Below are 22,834 nucleotides of genomic sequence, written 5' to 3'. Positions count from 1 at the left end.
CCAATATAAAAAGCAGATAGCACAAAACATTAAAAATAGCAGCTGCTCAATTAATGTTTATTGAATTAATTGAAGAGTAAATGTAAAACTTTCTAATAAAAAGCATGAACATTTTGATTATAAGACAAATAAATGAGGTGTGTAACACTGAACAGTTAAGCATATAAAAAAATACAGAGCTTAATTAGGCGCTACTTGAATTAATCAAATCACATCTTCAGTCACACACATGAAGAGCAAGCTTATTTGCATAGTACAAATTTTGGTAATCAATGGCACACATAAAGCAACAAGCCAAATGGAAAAAGAAATTAAGAAACAATAAAATGACACAAAAAGAAACTTGAATTTATATACATATCTTTTTTTAATGTTTATTTATTCGTTTTGAGAGTACACGCAGAGGGAAAAGGAGACAGGGAGAAAGAATCCTGAGCAGGCTCCCCACCACCAGCACAGAGCCCAAAGCAGGACTTGAACTCATGGACTGTGTGATCATGACCTGAGCCAAAACCAAGAGACAGACTCAACCAACAAAGCCACCCAGCATCCCTAATATACATTATCTTTTTAAGAAAAAAAGGCTAATTCTAGGTAGGATATGTGAAAAGAGAAAAAAAAATAAATCCTATTGAATGGCTTCCTTTGGGACCTCAATTTTAAAGGTCAGTTCTAAATATTAGAGATTTTTCTCCCAAACTAGAATATTGCATTACACTTAAATTCAATATGCTACCCAAACATCAATAACATTTTTAAACTTTATTAAAAATTAAAAATATTCATCCTAGTAATAAATTTTAACACTGACTTTAGGTATATAATGTCATCTACAATAGAACATTATAGATAATTTACAAGCATCCAAGGTATATCTTTAACGGAGAGAAACTGCAAATTTCCATGACATACAACATGTCTGAAAATATCCGTAAAGATAAGCCTAAAAAAGCAAAAGCATTTTTTTCCCTCACTCACAGAGCAGCTTTAAATACTCTAGGAGTTCATCCTAATCTGAAGGATTCCAAGTTTATATCTCATAAGGAAAAATCACTGAACAGCATTATCCCAAAGGTCCCAACAAAATGAACCCTTAGTAATTAACCATACAGTTGCATAAAATAAGCAGATAAAACAACTGTAAGGACGCTTTCATAGCCTTTTTTTTGCTTGCTTTTTAGCTTTCAAAAATGTTCAGATGATCTTTATTTTCTCTCTGGCTGCCAAACATCCCTATCAAATATATTTTTCCTTAAGAGGTGATAGTTCAATGAAAAACAACTATAATTTGTAATCACGGGGCACCTGGCTGGGTCAGTCAGTAGAGCATGTGACTCTTGCTATCAGGGTTGCATGTTTGAGACTCACACTTGGTACAGAGATTACTTAAAAATAATAAAATCTGGGACGCCTGAGTGGCTCAGTCAGTTAATCATCTGACTTCGGCTCAGGTCATGATCTCACGGTTCATGAGTTAGGGCTCTCTGCTGTCAGCACACTGCCCACTTCAGATCTTCTGTCCCCCTCTCTCTCTGCCCCTCCTCTGCTGGTTCTCATTCTCTCTCAAAATAAATAAATAGGGACGCCTGGGTGGCTCAGTGGGTTGAGCCTCCAGCTTTGGCTCAGGTCAGATCTCACATTCGTGGGTTCGAGCCCCCCGTCGGGCTCTGTGCTGACAGCTAGCTCAGAGCCTGGAGCCTGCTTCAGATTCTGTGTCTCCTTCTCTCTCTGCCCTTCCCCCTCTCATGCTCTGTCTCTCTCTGTATCAAAAATAAATTAAAAAACATTTAAAAATAAATAAATAAATAAACTTAAAAAATAATAACAAAATCTTGGGACGCATGGGCAGTTCAGTCAGTTAAGTGTCCAACTCTTGATTTTGGCTCAGGTCACACTTTCACAGTTTGTGGGTTCCAGCCCTGCCTTGGGCTCAGCACCCACAGGGTGGAGCCAGCTTGGGATTCTCTCTCTCCCTCTCTGTCCCTCCTCTGCTCATGAGCAAGTTCTTTCTCTCTCTCTCTCTCTCTAAATAAACAAATAAACTTAAAAAAATAAAATCTTAAAAAAAGTAATTTGTAATCACATGTTTTGGTTGAGTTCATTTCTAAAAAGTACTTGAAGCTTAAAAATACCAGTTGCTCAATACAGTTCATTCTGCACTGGCCCATTGCTAAAAATGGATTATCTCTTCCTTCCAAGTAAGCGAGTTGTATAAGCACAAGTGACAAAATTTTAAACAAACTTTTACTCTAAGAAGTCCAAGGAAGAATGTGAGTTATAATCATTGCCTTTTACTCTTCTCAGATCCAAACATACCAGAATTGTTCTGATTATACCGTTGGTGAAAAGAATGCCCATATCACAAATTGTAAAACAAAAACGTCAAATGACATTTAGGTTCCTCTGCAACTCACAACTATAATTTTCAAAAACAAATTGTATTAGCGAGCCTTCCTTTCTCACTACAACATAGAAATCCGCTTAAAATAGTTGTGATTTGAAACAAAAGCGTATCTTCTTTCTCTCTCTCTTTTTTTTATGGTGAGCACAAACTCAGAATAATTATTTAATGCTTCTTTAAATGATGAAGACTCTCCATAAAAAGTATGGTGAAATTATGGATAAAGTTATAACAAATGTACTATTTGCTTTAGAATCTAAAGAAATTGAGTTCCAACATGTTTTTCACTCTGATACATATATTATTTCATATTAGTCCTATTTGCCAACTCTTTTGTTTTCTTAACTAAAACATGAAATAGATCTGTCATTTTAAGTCTCTATGTGTTCTATTTGATCTTTCAAAATTCAGAGGGGTAAACAAAATATTTCCCTATGTGACGAGAATAGAAAAAAGAAAAAAGCCTTATCAACTCTTCCATTAGTTTTACAATCAAACACACATGCCTCAAAGTGGTCAACTCAGAAAAGTCAAGAGTACATATCCGTCTTTGTAACCCAACACCAGAAAAGTGTCTTAAACATAGTTAGTTAAAAAAAAATGCCTCCAAATAAATTGAGAATTATTGTATTTGGGGGAAAATAAGATATAACTGAGAAATCATGCATTTGTGTGTTATAATTCATACTGGTGGTACATTTAAGTCATAAATCTTAACCATAGTCCTCCTTTTCAGTGTCCTACTTGAATGAATTTGCTTTCAAGAACAGGGGAGCCTCCAAAGGTCATCTTTTATAGCCCAACAGATTCATGTTAAGAAATAAACTTCCAGCACTTTATTTTGGCTATTTAACCCTATGGTTAGTTTAGTTTTCTCACAAAATATCACAAAGCTGTATTTATTCAAAGTAGGTTTGACTTTCTTAAACTACAGTCCGAACCAAATAAAGACAAAGGATATTGTTATAAAGTAAAATTATCACACAAATGCAAATAGAGCATTAGACTGTGGACATCAGGGTAAGATTATAAATGAATAACTTAAAACAAAGTTTCTATTTGCACTTGTTAGTTAATTGAAATCTGGAAGGAATGAAGTACCTTATTAGAATCTATGTCAGGGGTGTCAGGGTGGCTCATTCAGTTAAGCATTCCACTCTAGATTTCGGCTCAGGTCATCATCTGAGGGTCCTGAGACCAAGCCCCGCATCAGGCTCCATGATGAGCACAGCGCCTGCTTAAGATTCTCTCTCTCTTTCCCTTTGTCCCTCTCCCCCACCTGCACTCTCTTTCTAAAATAAAAATAAATAAATAAATAAAAAGATTATATGTCAAAAATATTTAAAGGTATTTGAATATAGTGGACTGTAATAGTTATTTTTTTTCCCTACCCAGAATACTTTTTTTACCCTTAACCTGTCTATTAACAGTGTTTCCTTTCTAGTGAGAAAGTGTTCTCCAGTCCACGTGGTCCGAGTGATTCTACGGATCACGATGCCTCCTCCCTCTCTGCCTTGCTGCCAACCTCTTATCACGGGGTAGGCGTGATACTCAGGCTGGTCCAGATACGCTGAAAGGAATGAGCACGTGACTCAACTGGGTCACTGAGAGTCCTTATCTAGGACAGAATATATGGATGTCCCAGAACAATAATGCCCTCTTTCCAATATGCTTGGTAACTGAGGCCCATACAAGCCTGAAACCTTTGGCAATTACCTTCATCAGACACTTATTTGAACAAGAAAAGAATGAGGCAAATAAAATCAGAGGTAAATTTTACAAAGAGAGATCCTAAGAACATGGACTGATCCTCCAGATCCAACTGTACTAGAGGTAATTTCCTCCCTCTGTACCACCCAGTTATATAAGTCAATAGTGGTTTTTTCCTCTTAAGCTAGTATGAACTTGGTTTTTGTAAACAAAGTCATAATACAGAGGAATATAAATAAGAAAATGAAATCAATGTTATATGAAATCATGTCAATTCAGAATATTCTTTGGCAAAAAAAAAAGTTGATTTCTTTAATGCTTAAAAACACCATAACTCTATTATAAAACTATGAAAATATGTTCAAAAAGCACTGGTTTTATTTATTCATTTTTTCATTGATAAATATGAATTAATCAATAACTATTTACCCAGTGCTATATTAGGTACTAGACCAAAAAAAAAGCAGAAATACAGTTGCGACCTTCCTACCATTAATGTGAAAGATGTTATAATGAGACCCTTCATCTACATTCAGTACTAAAGATTCAATAAATAGAAGCCTGAAAGAAGCTGATTTATTGTGAGTCTCATATTATAGCCAATCTTTTTTTTAAAAAGAGTCCTAGATTGATTTCCAATTTTGAGTAAGTCCTATCAGTTTGGGGGGGTTTTCCCGTGGATATATTTTTACAGTTAGCTCAGACTTTAGTTTTTTTGTTTTTTTATCAAACCATGATTTTATAGAGATTTCCAAAACAAAGCAGTCAACATTCATAGCAGAACCTGCTAAAATCACTTAAACTGAGTTCTTATCAGAATGTTCATTAGGTACCTCTTCTATGAAAATTATTTGCCTGTAAAGAAAACAATTTTGCAGTGTCTTCCCATCTCATTAAAACATAATGTAGACACCTTTCTTAGAAAGTTTCAAAACAATAACAACAACAATAGACATTACTGAGAGAAAATAATTTGGCTGCCAAGGTCAGATGAAGCCTACATTTCCAGTACTACGAATGAAGATTTTTTTTTGAAATGTATATTGCACATTTTTCCCTTTATAAACAATGTATTACAGTTTTATTTAAATGTCCTACATGTATGAGTGATCATTTCTTTCCTATTTATGTTCCCATACTTCCCCATTAGGTGCTTAGGAACTCTGCCATTAGCTGCCATCACGTAGGATATGGTGTTCTGAATTATTTTGGATCATGGTTATTTATAAGACCAGTTTCACAACTGATTTATCTCTTCTGCTTAATACATTCTGAGGTACTGTATCAAAAAAATTTGTTGAAATAATTGCAAAGAGTGTAATATTCCATAGTCTTGCTTTTAGGAGAAGAGAAAAGGAGGGAAGGAGGTTTTCCAGCATATTTTTATTTTTATCCATACTATGCCCCAACCTGTGGTTTTGTTTTACTTTTAATGCTACTGTCCACTGCACCATGAAACACTGAGTCAGTACCCATGTGGTACTCACATGTCAGTCTGACCTTTACTAGTTCGAATACAAATTCATTTTCAAATTAAAGCCTTGCAATCACCTTTCCAAGAAACTGAAAATAATTGTTCAACATTCTAAGATATTAAAGATAATCTAAAGGGAAAAATAGAAGAATTATGTCCTTGTGTTTGTGGGTAATGGGAGGGGCGAAAACACAAGGAATGATGACTCAATTCTGACTATTTCTGACTTGAACATTTTGCTGGACCTCCACTTCCCAAAGGGACATCCCCACGGGGACTTCCCAGGCCCAGTCCCACTTCTCCCTCTGTCCCTCTGTCCAACTGCAGTGTGTTCTCTAGCACTCTGTGCTCCTCTGTGAAAACAGCTTTTACTCTCACTGCTTCCAATTATTCATAGTAATCAGGGGCAAAATGCCCAAGTTACATTTGACTCCCCTTTGTCTTTTTCACCCTATATCCAGTCATCTCTCGGGTTCTATTAACTTTTAAGGTTTCTCAAATTTACCTTTTTATTTCCAGTTTCACTGCCATCACAATAATAACAGCAGCTAATGTTTTCCAGAGCCATTAGAGACTGGCTCAGCAAGAGAAAACAATTTTATCCCTGGAGGTTCTGCCCCGCCCTGTTCCTGACATGATTCTGACCAGGGCAGAGAGTTTATTACATGTTTTGCTTGTGGTCCTTGACCTAGTTTTACTGGGAAAGACCTAGAATCTCAGTACCTAAAATAAACGCTAAGGAACTATGGTCCATTGAAGATGGTTTTCCCTCTTAACAACTAGGTTTCTACTTTGAATCACTAAATAGCACAAGTTTCCCAACAAGAACTATGGCTCTTTTCTGAATGCAGAGTCCTGAAATTCTACATAATTTTTGTCATGGGACTACTGAATCTCCTTTTCCAGTTGTTGGCTGGGTCCGAGTCCCGGGTCCTGAAGATTCAGAACTAGGACACAACCAAGTACTTGACCTTGGTTAGCCACACCATCTAGAAATCCTTGGACATATGACCCACTTGCTAGATTTGATTCTCTCACATATCAATGTCATGACCTTCTGGTCATCTCTCTTAGTAGAGATCAAAACCCATCCTATACAGTCCCAACCTCTTGCCATTCCTAGCTTCCTACCAAATGTTTGAAAGCCCAGCCCTTCTGAGTTAGCTCATTCTTAATCATTATCTCATTTTATTCACAAAACAACACAATGAAATAGAATTGGCCTCATATGACTTGATGAGAATTCTAAAAATCAGAGAGATTACATTTAGGAGGTACACAAGGCCACAGAGCTAGGCAGTGGCAGAGTCAGACCTCACATTCAGGTCTTCCTATTCCCAATCTCAACACCTTTCCATATTCTAAATTATCCTATCCATTACCATAAGAATATTCTTCTTAAACATCCACAGCTGTCATATCAATCCCATCCCTCAACGGCTCCTCCATCGTTCCCCAGTCACTTATGAAGTAGGGGCCCATCCCCCATTCAAACATTTGAGAGTTCCCAGAATCTGGATCCGGCCTGATATCTCTCCATAATCCAAGCCAGGCCACACACTGTTTCAGCCACTCAGTCCAGGTCTTTCTGAAGTTCTATGTTCCTTGTTTCTAATTTACCCCAACTGTCATAGCACAGTTCAAATTCCACCACCCAAAGCCTTGCATGACTTCACATATCCAAACTTATACCATCCTTCTGTTAACTTTACTTGACCATATTGGTATCTTAACACAAATTGCATGATGGGATTCCTTTTTATCACCTAGAGTGACTCACTGAAGTTTCCCACTTCCTTATCTGCACATCTTATAATTCCAGCAAGGGGAAAACCATATTCCAAATCTCAAGTCATCACTATTTTCAAGCTCCTCTAGAACAGAGAGTGTGTCTTATTTTCTTTATGTCCCTTCTTCTGAGCGTAACACAGTGCCCTAAGCATAGTTAGAGCTCAATAAATGAATGAATGAATGAAAGAACAAATTAGATAATAGGGGGGAAAGGAGGTGAAAAAAAGGAAAGTTTTTCACCAGCACCTACTTGAGACAATGATGAGTTTTAAACTTTTATAATCCTAATTAAGTTTGGAGATTAAACCAGTATTCCAAAAAATGTCATATATCATGTTTGCCTAAAAATCCAAAAATCTTTAAATGATTCACTTCATTCCAAATTAAAATAAAACATTAAAATGATTTTCTGAATCAAATAGATTTTAGAGAAGGCATTATATTGTTAACATGCAAAATGTTCATAACAAAGGCTTTTTCAGTGTCTTGCTTTTGAAGTTACAAAAGACAAAACTACCACAGGAAGGAAGGCTCCAAAATGAAACACCTATCCTTGCTGATTAAAAAGTTGATTTTAGACAAACTATGTCTTAACGTGACCCACAATAAGGAACCAGACAATCTAGGTCACTGGATTTTGGTGTGTGGGGGAGAGAGGATCAAGAAAACCACATTTTTTTTCTCAAAACCACATTTTTTTCTCAATTAAAGATTAACTTCAAAGAAATTAATTCATTGACAATACGGCCAGATGTATTCGAATAATTAGCATGAAAAATAAATTATTTCTCAATTTAACTAATATTCTGCAGACATCTGAGGGTGCGTGGGTGGCTCAGTCGATTAAAGTGTCCAACTTCGGCTCAGATCATGATCTCATAGTCGGCGGGTTCCAGGCCCTCATCAGGCTCTCCGCTGACAGCTCATAGACTGGAGACTGCTTTGGCTTCTGTGTCTCTATCTCTGCCCCACCCCCAATCATGTGTCCCCTCTCTCTCTCTCTTCTTTTCAAATGAATATTAAAAGAAATTTTAAGTTCAAAGAGTCCAAGACATCTGAAAGAGTTAAATTTTCTAATTTTTTTATATTTGCTTAGTTTTGCATAAATACATTTCACAGTACAATTTTACCTACGAATGTGATAAATCATAAAGAATAAAGGGATAGTCTCTTCTCTCTGCCCTTACCTTGAAATAGATATAGTATATTTGTTTTAAATACCAAATATGACTTTTTGAAGATAACATGGTACTCGGTAAGTATAAAGTGCAATTCAAATTTAAGGCAGAATTATAGCTTTTGTATATTATCAGAGATGGAGCAATCTCTGCCTTGAAGAGAGATAAAGTGTTGAATTGCCTTAAATTTTTACAAAGCAAGCAAAACTCCCAAGCTATCATCATGTTGATAAAATCTCAACTACTAGTGAGATCAGCTTTGGTTGTGACGACTCCATTTGTGTCCAGTCAGTTCTGCCATGTTCTGCCATGCTTTCCTTAGAGGCCGGCTTCCCGGAGGAGAATTTACTCCTCCTTTAGTGACAAAATAGCTGAAGTGTAACTATATTAAAATGAATACTATACCTATCAGCCTCCACCAAATGAAACTCAAGAGTCTTTGTTTGTAATCTGTAGCTAAAATAACACAAATCTTCCTAGTTCCATGCTAACTCTTTCTATAAAACGTAATCAAGCTAAAGGCCATCAAGAACTCCAGACCAGAAAGACTGCAGTTAGAAATTCCATTATAAAGTTTCTCCAATACAAATAAAATAAACGACGCTTAACAAATAAAACAACTGTATCTTCTCTAGTTATCAACTACTAATTTCTTAAAGGAGAAATACGCAGTCACAGCCCATAAGCAAAGAGTTTTAAAAAACCAAGTAGTCACCATGAATTTTGAATTGAACCTTTTTTATACAGAAGGGAAAAAAAATCCAAAGAAAATAATCCAGAGAGGTCTTCTTTCCTTCCCAGTATAATTATAAAAATAACTGAAAGTTCCCAAGCACAATGAAATTCTATGTAAAATACAATCTGCTGGCTTGTCTATTTATAGGATCAAATTATCCTCCCTTTTGCATTGACCGTCCATGTTTCTGTCTTTTAAAACAAATCACAGTTGCAGAGTATTTACCTTGAATCCAAGTATAAAAATATTTACTGTTTTTTGTATTGCAATTTTTTCTAAATACTAAGCATAATTAAACTCCTAAAATAGTAAAATCTCTGTTCCATTCTGTATTTATATTTGGCCTGTCCACTAGAAGTACTGATATGTGATAGAACCAAATCATATTTTTTTTTCCTTTGGAAAGTTCCATTAATGGGTGGGGGGAACAAAATCAATCCATCTCACTCTGTTCGTGAAATACACGATCTTGAAAGAGAAATTTTAAAAGCCAGAACCAAATATCCGAAGACACTGAGTTTTTTGTTTTTTGGGTTTTTTTCCCTTCAGCCAATGCCTAAAGGTTAAAGGACAGGCTTTGGCTTAGAGAATATATATTATTCACGTTCATTTTAGGATGGTGTTTACCAAAATATCATAAATACTTAATAGCAACTGTGCCTAGTGCTTCCAGAAAAAGGCAGTAAAACGAAACATAAACCTCAGCAGCGAAAGCCTAGGAGTTTCGCTCCGCATTTCATCATCCAGCTTCCTGATACACTCTTTCGGGTAGCCTCGATTCTAACGATCACCAGAGACAGAGCAACTGAATTCCAAACAGAAATATTATGAGCTCCCGTGAAACTATTAATCATTAAAATGGAAAGAACAACAACAGCAGTCAAATACTCAGATGCGGGGGCAAGGTGCCTGGCAGCACGAACACCAGATTCGGAGGAGAGAGACATCACACATTCCAAACCAAATCTGTATTTTACACTTCTTCCATAAATCCTGTAAAACTTACAAGGTATCGAGACGGCGAGGAACTCCATGCTTAAAGGGTAGAAGGGGCTAAGACTGTTTTATGAAGATCTTAAACTTGAAATCACAAACCCAGGCTCACAGAGTTCAGTTTATAAGAATCAATACCAAATCTCACGTACAAACAAAACCCAGATCTTTAGAATTAAGCTGTGTTCACAAGCACAGACAAACTTCCTCTTTAATCTCTTTCAACATAATGATCACCTGAACTGGATATTGAGATTACTTCCTACATTTGTAAAATGTAGCTAAAATTACGAGCCTTTCTTACCCCCAGAAAAATACTCACAGAATTAATTATTCCTTTAAGAGCCTGAAATCCGCCTTTGACAGGGAAGACTTGTTCCTTGGAATCGGCGATTCTTTCCAGCTTTAGAAAGAGGAGGAACATTTAATTAACGGGTAGTTGAGACATACAAGATTTTATACACTTCATTATGTTTCAGTTATGTTCATCTGAAAAATTATACTACAGATTAATTCACCAGTGTAGCCTGTCAGGAATTGAAGGAGATGGCACTAGTGTCACTCTAAATGTATCACAATGAAATGCATCAGCCACAGCCCCTTTACGGTGGCCCCAAGTTTGAATCTCCAACAGTGCAGAGCCGTACTTGCTGGAAATGCTATGAGACACAGGAGTCCTATGTCATATTCAACCAAAAATTTAAACGCAAAATCATCTTGCTGAGCAGGAAAAAAAAATTAATCTATAAAGCCTCAAACCCTCATGAAAAAAATCTGGTTTTCCCAAACTCCTCTATTCCTAAAGTCAAATTTTCAATCAAACTAAAACATCTAACTCAGACTGTCAAAATAATCTTGTCAGTTGAGTTCAAGAAGGAGTATTCATATTTTAATCCTAACATATATCCTATAATATCACTTCCTCTAAACCAAATGAATAGTCAAGATATTTAAAGTTTTGTGTTCAGTAATGAAATCTATCAAAACCCAACATTATTGATGCAGCTTTCAAGACATATGGCCATTTTAGAGAAAATCTTTAGCAAATGGATAGCATCACAAGAAGTCGTCAGTGAGAAGAATTTGATAAACTGTCCTTAAGACAATTATGTGGTTTAGACTAAAGTCTGCAGATCTGCCGTGCTTACCTGGGCTTGTTCAAAGTCCAGCACACCAACACAATAAACTCTAGCTCCAAATGACCTGGATACCTTTGCCTATGGAGAGAGAGAGAGAGACAGAGAGAGATACAGAGAGACAGAGGTGAATTATCCAACTATCAGGCTATACATAGAGACACACAGTCAAATACAGTGGGATATCAAGGACAGGTTCAGTTCAATACTTACCTCTCTCTCTGCGTATGATGGCACCAGACCGTCCAACTTACCATCTGTCAGAGCAATTATGATACTGGAGGTTTTTAAGCCTCCTGCTTTCTGAATTTGTTCATTTGCCTGAAAATGAAAAATAATTATCCAACTAACAATTTAATCTTAACTTTTAACCCACACACTCCATCAAGCTGAATTTATGAACCTGACAAAATCAAAATATTATAGACTGGCTTTTCAAACAGGATATTTGGGGTTAACTATTTTATTTGAAATAGGCATATATTCACAGTATATAGTAGTTATGATTGGGCTTAAGGGAGATAAACTTTAAGCTTTGATTGACTGGTCTGAATGTAATCACACAGAAAATGAAAAATTCCTTAAAAGGCAAAATGCCATCCAAATTTTTCTTATCACCACTGTAAGTCAGTCTCATCCTTAGAACAACTAAAAGCACTTTTTAAAAATGTTAAAGATAAACATGTAAGGGATCCTTTGAGTTTTACTAGAGAGTGAAAATTTATTGTATTACAGAATAAGAAAACATTCTCCCCTATGCTTATAAATGTAAAACAACTTACTAGCTTTAGTCCTTCATGGATGTATGTCTCTCCTGTTGGATGAACATGTTTTAAATCCTCCAAGCCTTTACTAATTTTGCCCCTGAAAAATAATGCGTTATAAAATCAAACAAAAGAAAAATAAGCAAAGATCACAATAAGCACTTATCAAAAAACATGGTGATATTACAACTGAGGTTTCTTCAGTAAAAGGAAAGAATACAAACTTTGAGGACAGATAACTTCTCATACTTTTTGCTATTTTAGTAAGTATTCTGTAGCATTTATATTTTAATTACAAAAAATAAAAGTACTGACAATGTGAAACATCTTGAAAAATCTAGGGATAATCTAGGCATTTTTGAGCTTGGAACAGATAACTTCTATCATATTTTATGCTAAATGCTAAAACATTTTCCTTCATCCAAAATAAACAGGGAATGAATAGGTTAGCAGAAGTGAAAAAGCCTTCCTGAAGCACTTAGCCACTTACCTACAAGTTGGACATTTTCTTTCTTATCTGTAAATTTATAAGACACATTACTTAATCCTTAACTTACAGAAATTAACATTCTCAGTTTTTGTTTCCAGAGTCAAGTGTCTCAGAATCTAGTCACTTTTGTAACATCTCATCCATCCAAACACCAGACTGCTCATTCTCTTGAATACAGCAGGCATTAATACATATTTGATGAACAAATGAATGAATAAATGAGTAGATGGATGGATGGATGGATGGATGGATGGATGGTAATGGATTCTTACAAGAGGCAGTATAAATGAAAAAATGAAAAACCATAAAAGAATCTTTTCCATCATAACTAATTAGTGTTCAAGTGCAGTATGTCTAAAATGAAGTATGACTACACTATTAAGAGCTATTTTATGTGTATTAAGTAAAAGATGATCATTTTTTCAGATTTTTTTAATATAGGTTCCAAAGATCCCTTGAAAAATAAAGAAACCGTAAGAGTCATATGCTGAGATAAGTATAACAATGTTGCAAAGACAATCCAAGATAAACATAAAATTTCATTTAAAACTTTTAAGTTTAAAAGCTCAGAAGAGAGAGCTTAACATATTGTTTTCAGAAATTTAGTTTTCAAAAAGAAGCAAAGAAAAATACCTTTCTAAATAGAAGAGCCTTGCAATGGTAAATTGAAGTATATGCTATTTTGGGGTGTGTTTTTTTTTTTTCTTTAATGAAGTAGGCTCCTGGCTCTGAGCTGTCAGCACAGAACCCAACGCGGGGCTCAGACTCATGAACCCTGAGATCATGACCTAAGCTGAAGTTGGACACTTAATCAAGTAAGCCACCCAGGTGTCCCTGAAGTATAATACTTTAAATAAAACATGGAGAACACCTGCACTACTAAGAACAATAGATGAAAAATTAATTATAAAAAATGATTATCTGAACATCAAGGAAAGTACTCGAGTCATACATAAATGTGTGTGTTTGTATCTGTATATACATATATAATCACACACTATTAAAGTAATAATATATATAATATTTATCACACACTATTAAAACATGTCAGAAACAATAAAAAAAAACTTATGCTACAATGTCGTATGTCAAATACTTGAAATAAATTAACCATTTACCAGAGTTTCAGTCATGTTTTAAAAGTAGCTTCTTAATAATATGTTGATATCACAATGAAAATCATTATCAGACAAGTTTTCCATCTCAGGCAGTGTCCCAAAAACACAAGACAACTTTTCAAGTATGATCCTAATCTCCTTCCTTCCTGATTCAGTCATCTCTTCCTACCATCTCTATCTCTTTAAATACCTGCTTTAAGATCAGTCTATTCAAAAACCTATCTTTAACCTAATCACACTATTTCCTCTAAGGTGCCCCAAATATATCCATGTTCAATTTTTGCTACAAAGAATAATTTTGTCTCTCAAAAACATTCTACTTCAAAATAATGTAACTAATTTAATTTAACTGAATTTAATATTTTTACTTCCCAACTAGACTGGAAGTTTGCAGTGGGCTATCACTGTATCTATCATTTATAATGTATCCCCTTTCTCTGCACTTACTACTTACCATAATGCCTTTTACAAAGTTAAGTGTTCAATAAATTTTTTAATCTGTCATAGGAAAAAGATTCATAATTCCACAGATGATGGAGTAAATCACATAACACAAGCTTGTTTTCCTTAAATACTTAGCTTAGTATCTACAGAAACAACTTGAAGATGATTGCATCTGAACAGACAAAAACCAACTATTTCATGCTTCCCAGAAATGAGTGGTAGCATGTCTTCAAGCATTAATGTTTGCTACCAAAAGGGAAATAAAAAAGACAACTGAAACTTAAGTTTACACAGATTCTGCAGGGTAAAAAGCACATTTCTCCATTCAGTTTAGAGTCACCTCTTTAATTACTTCTAAGAACCAAACAACACCAGCAGATGACTCTGAGCTAAATGAACCTGCCCAGTGTGGAATTCAGAGCTTTTTTTAAAGGTAGGTGTCGGCTAGCTCATTTCATTAGGAGAAGCAGAGCACCCATGACTTTTCTATCCATACCCACACCTGACACCGTGATGTTCTAAGCAGCACTGAACTCCATCATTCCTTTTGCAGCTGCGTTCTCACGAGAGGAAAAGCGTTTCGTGCCCACAGTCAACATCAGACATGAGCCCTGGTCTCATCTCCTTCCAGGGTAACGACAGCCTGCCAGCCTCTGCTCCATGAACAAGTATCACTTTAGGGGAAAGGAAAGCTAAAACAAGACAAGGCAGATCTCAGGGCTCCAAATAATCCCAAGCCACTAAAAATAAGTTCTAAATTTGTCTATCAGTAAACAGCTAATTTAGGGGAAAGCAAATGATGTTGAAGGTTAAAACAGGACTCATTCATCTACACAAAGACTTGGAGAACACTCTAAAAAAAAAAGCAAGTGAGGAATGATAAAAATAAAAAATTTACATACAACAGCATCTTAGATCAACCTCACCAAGTTTGGTTTTAACTTTACGTCTTCAGCTACAGGAATAGAGATACTGAAAGTACTTTGGTATTTGTTGTGAAGCTGTAGTCAAGGGTGCTACTATCATAACACATAATGTCCCCTATAAGGTCTTGTGGCAGAAGTTTCTTGTCATCCCTGACTAATCACTACATACTTCCTCCTGCTAACTACAACTATGTGAACTGTTTCTTTCCCTAATTATTGGGAAGCCCACTGTAAATTTCTTACTCATTTACAAAATTCTGCTAAGTTCCTACGGTGAACATGTTGCTACATGCTCTTTTGCAAGAGCCTAGCTTTTCTTCTTACATGTTGTTATCTTTCTGCAATGTTACGTTCAGTGCAGCTTCAAATACTTTTTGCAAAAAGGCAGAATTGAAACAAATATAATGGAATATTAAAGCTCTGATTTTTTTGCTGAGAATCAAGGGGCCAAAATCTATAAGCAACTCTTCCTTTTTTACTTTACAATTATACTGATCGGAGAGAGAAAGAGAGAGAGACAGGGAGGAGAGGCAAAAATACACAGACTCATTTTTTAAATCTATAAAGTAACACTCTCCACACTGTTAATATCTCTCAAATTTCTCTGCTGAGTAGGGAAAGGAAGACATAAAGGGAAGGGAAAGGACAAAAGACAAGAGAAGGGAAGAGAAGGAAACGTAGCAACTACAGCTGCACTCACTGTGCCACATCAATGGCTTTTCCCAACCATAGAACACTTTGGACTTTGAAAAGTGTTCAAGATGTCATAACTGTAATAAATATATATTGTAAATAGAGGCATAATAAAATAGTTGGCACGGAATTCTGACGTGCCCAACTAACACAATTAAGGCACAACTTTTTAAGTACCTTTTACCTGTGACTAAAGATATTATGTTTATACAATATAGCTGTATAGTACTTGAACTGTCCAGATTTCAAAGTTCTTCCCAGATGTCAATCTACATCAGCCTGCTGAGCGCCCACCACAAGTGAACACTGAATCTATACAGTGATATGAGATGACCTCACACATCACTACAAATGCACCTTAGTTCCCCACTGTGGCTGTGCCTTGGAATCACTGGTGGACTTTAAAAAAAATCTATTCCACGCTCTAACTGAAGAGATTCTAATTTACTTCCTTTCTGAAAGATTCAGGGTATTTTTTAGAAACTCCCCACAGTATTCTCATGTGGAGCCAGAATTAAGAACTTCTGATCTAAACTAATTTTAAAAACTTTCCATGCTATTGGATTGCTCTTTTCCTTACCTATTTTGCCAGTCAGTCCTCTACTGAAGGGATTTGGGGGTGTCTAGGATAATCGCAGACTACTATCTTAGAAAGTAACAGGTTTAGCTATCTTTTATTGTACTTTATATAAAAACTTTAGCATGTCACTCTAATTTTTTTATGTCTTTATTTTTATTTTGAGAGAGAGAGACAGAGTGAGCAGGGGAGGGGCAGAGAAAGAGGGAGACATAGAATCTGAACCAGGCTCCAGCCTCTGAGCTGCCAGCACAGAGCCCGATGTGGGGCTCTTACCCATGGACTGAGATCATGACCTGAGCTGAAGTTGGACACTCGACTGTGCCACCCAGGCGCCCCACAGCATGTCACTCTAAGACCAACATATGCCAATGTCTCCGTGGTCCGATGTCCAAACCAGTGAATCCAAGGTAGAAGTCCTGGATTCAAAAATATCTGCTTACAAAATGCTCTGTACAATCTGGGTTTTGTGAAAAAAATTCTCTCCAACTTAGTCTACACTTAACTGAACTCTGACACATGGATCACACCTGAAGTTCATACTTTCTGTATTTTGTATTTTTATGCCATTTCAATATGCTTTACTGAGTCATAAGAAATTGACCTCGACATTTAACCAATTCAGGGTGCAGGTTTGTCTCTCAGGTATGAGTAACAATATATTTAATTTTCTAGAATATAAAACAGAGGTAGGACTGCCCTGAAAATAACTATTAGCATATCCATGACTAGAATCCCAGGATTAGTACAATGTCTGGCCAAAACTTACTTTTCTAAACAGAAGTAATTACTTCCCTAATATAATTAACAACAATCAACAAACTATAGTCTCTTCTCACAACATCACTGGTTTGTAAGAGAACAGAGTAAATTTAGAGGATGAATGTGTCTTTGAATTATGACAAATTCTGACTAATTGTGAAATGTGGAGAAGGGGGAACAGAGAAAATGCAGTGGTGAGGTGCTTATGCCCAAAAGTTAAACGTGGGTGTGAATCCTGGCTCTAACTACTTGGCTATGTCACTTAGAGCAAATTCATTTGCCTTCGCTGCACTACTGTTAGAATCTTTGCACATTAGGATGAAAATGATGATGGTAGTGTAGACTGATAACCTCCAAATGTCATCTCAACCCTAGACTCCTTTCCACCCAACATCAACTAGACATTCTCATGCATCATATGCCTTTAATCATCCCAACCTTGCTATATGGGAGGAATGATTAGCTCCTTTTATCAGGCAAGAGAATTGGCCAGCAAGAGATGAAATTACTTGCCCAAGGTACACAACTAGTATATAGCTTCCCTGTCTACCTGACTGAAGGTCCACTCCTGGTGTTTTCATTTTAACAAGGAGCCTTCGGGAACCTCCAAGGTAGCAACTGGATATGTGTTATTCACAAATGCTTTCTCTCTCTAACCGCTAAATTACATCCTAACTCCAAGCTACCTCTGGCTAAAGAGAGAGCTATTTTTTTTCAATTTGAGCACTTCTTTAATTTTTTACAAATAATAAAGTAATGTTGAAATAAAATTGAATAACTAAGTTGTATGGAAATTAAACCAGGAAGGTTTTCCCCACCCTGAATCTCACTGCAAAGACAGTATTGTCCTTAGCAGTTTGTTACACATCTTCTAGACTTTTTTCCATGCATTTATGATCACATACAAACACACACACACACACACACACACACACACACACACACACACACTTAGCAGAGGGTTCTGCAACCTGCCTTTCCCAATTAATGTATCTTAAATACATTTTCATGTTAATATACATAGATTTTCCAATTCTTTTAATGACTACATAGTATCCCATTCTATATATATACTTTAATTATAGTATCATCAATTCATATGCATTTAGATCGAGTGTTTTTCACTACTATGAACAACACTGCAGTGTCCAATTTTACACATGCTTATCTTTGCACACTGGTGCTACTATTTCAGTGGAACATGGTCCTAAAAAGTAGAATGGTTGATATTCTAAAATTTTACAGATACTGCCAAAATTTTACAGATACTGCTTCTAAAATTTTATAGATACTGCCAAATTTCTGTGCAAAATGAATGAATCAATTTATGTTACCAATTCTTATGCAGGGTTATTTTATTACAAGTAAATTTTTAATTAAGATTTTAAGAAATTAGAAGAAATCTTTTTAATAGAAATGTATATATCATCCAAACTTAATCAAATGACTTCTATTTAATTTTCTATAAGTTTGCCTATTGAATATTTTTTCCTAAGTAATTGATTATTATTCTCAGGTAAAAAAAAATTATGACTTTTTTTTAATATGGTGAACAAATACATTAAAAAGAGAGTTGGAGGGGCACCTGGGTGGCTTAGTTGGTTAAGCATCTGATTGGCTCAGGTCATGATCTCACCACTTGTGAGTTCAAGACCTGCTTCGGGCTTTGTGCTGACATCTCAGAGCCTGAAGCCTGCTTGGGATTCTGTCTCTCCCCTCTCCCACTCATGCACATGTGTTTGCTCTCTCTCAGAAATAAACATTAAAAAATTTAAAAATATATTCAAAAAAAGATAGTTGGAAATGTTTATAACTGATCCATAAGAGTAGGAAAGAAAGTTAACATATCTAAGTCATCATTTATCATTTCTCAAAGAGAGAAAGTATATGACAGTGCCTAATAACTCAGGTTCTAGTGTCAGACCAATTCAACTGTTCATTCAGCAAGTATTTGTTGAGCATCTACTATGTGCCAGGCTCTGTTCTGGTGTTGAATATAAGAGTGAACAAGACAAAGAAGACCCCTCTGCTCTTGCACAATTTATGGTAGGGTGATGGAGATAAAAATTAATTAATTAACAGAACAATTTCAAAAACCAATAACCAAGGAGAGTATTGTGAGAGATTTCTGAGGAGGAGGCCAGGGTTCCTGTAGACTTGATGGCCAGGCCACAGGTCTCAGAGGAGTTGACGCATGGGATAATGCCTGAATGGTAAGAAGAGGGAGCCAGGGGAAGTTGTGGGGCAGAGAAAGAGCAAAATTTCTAATCTGGAAACAGCTCAGCCAGTGCAGGGAATGGAAAGACCAGTGGACTAAACTGTGGCACACAATGTTGCAGAGACAGATTGGGTAAGGCCATCAGGCAGGGCTTTTAGGCCACCAGGAAACATGTGCTTTCTATTCTAAGCAATTAGAACAGCCTTAGGCATGAGTGGTATGCTCTGCTTTATACCTTAAAAGACCATTTTGGCTAATATATTGCTCACCACGTATTAAGTGTATGTCCTTGGATAAGCTACATTACCTTTCTTAGCTTCTATTTCCTCATTTGTAAAGTTAAGGTAATAATAGTATGTATTACATATATTAATATGAGGATGAAATGAGGTAATGAATGGAAAGCATTTTGCACACTGTCTAGCACATAATAACTGTTCACTAAATGTTTTCAACTAAATCACTTTTAAGATCACATTGAACTGAAGTGAGCTTGGTTCATCATCCCCAATTATGCAGCATAATAGCTAAAAATATCCTTTCAAATTAGTCCTGATTCAAATTCTCTAATCCTGAGAGGCTGAATTTGTCCACATTGAATCAACATGGCACTTTTCTCCTATCTCTTCCTATAACAGAGCCCTGAGCTATTTATGTGTATGTGCACATTCCTTCCTCTCTCACACACTAGATTTTTCATCTCTGTGTTGGCCCCAGAGCCCATAATGTTCAATATACCATATATAAAATAGGCAAGCAGATAGGTAGGTAAGAGGATGGATGGGCTAACAGATACACAGAGGACAAAAATCATGGGGGCAAGAGAAAAGAAGAAAGTCTTTCAAATTGAAATACTTAAAAGAGTAAAGCTTTTATATTATGAGTATGCAAAATGTGTAACTGATCTCTTGCCAAATTTCTTATTCTATTCATGTATTTGCATACATTGGACCCCATGCTGAAACCCCGTGAGAAGACCCTGCACGATAATAAAGACTTGCTGCCTTCCAATCTTGATTCATCTCTACTGAAAATATTTAGCAATACTCTGAAAAACATAAAAGAAGTACTTCTCATAATACTCAATGTACTGAAGAATTATGAGTAATAGAACCAAAGTTGTGAAATCTGCCATGTTTCCCATTTACTTGGGTCTTTTTGTGAGTGTGACATGTGACATCTAGAAAGTTTATGTAGAATTCCAGTGTCTAGGCTTTGAAACAAAGATCCACAATAGTTGTGAAAACATTTGTTCAGTGATTTTCCATCAAAATATGTGAATGGTTTCTACATACCAGAGAGCATGTAATGGATGAAAAGTGACCCTATATCCAAGCACACAGAGCCACAGAAATTTGAGAAGTTACTGATTTAATAAAGTAAAGTTAGTAAAAGAATAACCAGGAAATAATATCTTTTAATGGAGACTGTTTTGTGATATACAAAGTATTTTTCTATGCATTATCTTATTTTGATCTTCACAACTCTCTTAAGAAAATAGCAGATAATCAATAATAAAGATTACAAAAGGAGAAAGAAAACATAGCCAATTATATCCACAGCTCATAGACATAAAAATCAACACACTGACTAGATGATTTGCTCCAGTAAACCCGTAGGTGGGACAGCTGTAACTCTAACCTAGGCCCTCTGAGCGTACTTTCTGCCCTCCCACACTAATTCACAAATAGTGAATGCCGCAAATAGTGCGATTCTTTAAAAAGAGAGAGAGAAGCAAGCTGTGTATAAGTTGTAAGTAGCATTATTAAAATTTCTCCTGGAATATTTAAATCCATCCAAGCAGGACAATTGTCCCTATAAATAAGCATAATTCCTCGCTAACCACTAAAATACTACATATTCCCTAGATCCAAATAATAATCATAGTAACAACAAAGCTTTCATCTCGTGAATACAAACGTACCAGACTTTGTCCTGTATTCTCCACATTCACTGAGTTTAGTTCACACAACAATCTTATGAAGCAGATACTGTTATCACAATCATCATTGTCATCATTATGCAAATAAATGGACAAAACTGAGGCATAAAGAGATTAAGGATCTTGTCCATGACCATTGGGCTAGTAAATTGGTTCAGTGACTCTTAACTGCAAAATGCTCATGTTTATGCAGCCTCTTGAAACAGAAGCTTCTTTATCCCATTCCTCTCCTCAATTAGATTCAACCAATGATAAAGGAAACTAATGTAGATTAGTTAACATTTTAAACCGTTTCCATGCATGTCTAAGCAATACCGATTTTGTTAACCAATGACTACACTTCATCTTCCAAGTGCTGGAAGATCCATATGTAAAATGTTTAACAGAGAACCCGGGCACAACATATGCAGGTGACAATTACTGAGCGTCTAGTGTATGTCTGGCATCATGCTAAGTGCGCTTCCTTGCATATGCACCCCAGAAATGTTAACGCTGCTCTTTCTTTCTCCTAATGAATAGATTCCATTGGAGCTATCTGGATCTAAAGCTGTTTCTTTGAAAATGAAGCTGGGCGATGAACAAATTTTCTTCTCATGGAGGCAAAGGATGTTATACACTCGATACAGAAAGCTATTGTATATGGGCTATAAGGGACTCTATTGCTCTGGCTCTTGAGGACACTCAGATACATACAAGAAAATATAGAAGGAAAGTATTGATGAGAAGACTGAAGGCATAAACTGGACTCCTCCCTACAGAGATTATTTCCTCTCCAGATAAAGGAAAACTTAAAGCACAAATAAATTAGAAGTTTATACACACACACACACACACACACACACACACACACACACACACACACACACAGGGGCAGCTAAGTGGCTCAGTTGGTTGAGTATCTGACTCTTGGTTTTGGCTCAGGTCATGATCTCATGGTTTATGGGTTCAAGCCCTGCATCAGGCTCTTCAATGGCTTGGGACTCTCTCTCTCCCTCTCTACCCCTCCCATGCTCATTCTCTCTCTCTCAAAATAAATAAATTTTTTAAAAAGTTTATATATATATATATATATATATATGAACATAATTTTACAAATTAATTCTGTGAAATATAAATAAGTTCTCTTCTTGAGTCCCTTTAAATGTTGTTTCCTTAACTAAAATTTAAACAAAAAACTGAAAAAATAAATATTGTTTCCTTGACATTTTTAAAGAAAAAACTAATTTATAAAAAAAGCTGTATTCAGGTATAACTTTTCAGAAATTCACATATTAAGCAAAACACAGCTTTCACAAGATTATATATATTTTGTCATTTACATGTATAATCTTTGTATTTGTGTTTATATATATTTATATATATTTAAACATATAAAATACATTTTATTTGTATGTAAGTTTATATATTATATATTATATGTATATAATAAATAAAAATAAAAAGCAAATTCCTTTTCAAGGATAAATGTATTCAGCATCAGT

General features: G+C 35.7%; 1 protein-coding gene across 1 annotated transcript in view; it reads right to left on the bottom strand.

Annotated features, from left to right (window-relative positions):
• ANTXR2 (ANTXR cell adhesion molecule 2) overlaps positions 1-22,834 on the bottom strand; it is a 142,602-nt gene that overhangs the window by 116,067 nt on the left and 3,701 nt on the right. The window contains exons 4-7 of the mRNA XM_029944320.1: positions 12,202-12,283; positions 11,633-11,740; positions 11,432-11,500; positions 10,606-10,686 (exon numbers count right to left, since the gene is read on the bottom strand). Of these exons, the coding sequence (XP_029800180.1) occupies positions 10,606-10,686; positions 11,432-11,500; positions 11,633-11,740; positions 12,202-12,283 (340 nt within the window). The remainder of the gene's footprint in view (positions 1-10,605; positions 10,687-11,431; positions 11,501-11,632; positions 11,741-12,201; positions 12,284-22,834) is intronic.

The sequence above is a fragment of the Suricata suricatta genome, chromosome 1 (assembly GCF_006229205.1).
Source record: "Suricata suricatta isolate VVHF042 chromosome 1, meerkat_22Aug2017_6uvM2_HiC, whole genome shotgun sequence".
Lineage (NCBI taxonomy): Eukaryota > Metazoa > Chordata > Mammalia > Carnivora > Herpestidae > Suricata > Suricata suricatta.
The sequence above is the reverse complement of the archived record's forward strand: the minus strand, read 5'-3'. Positions and strand labels throughout refer to the sequence as shown.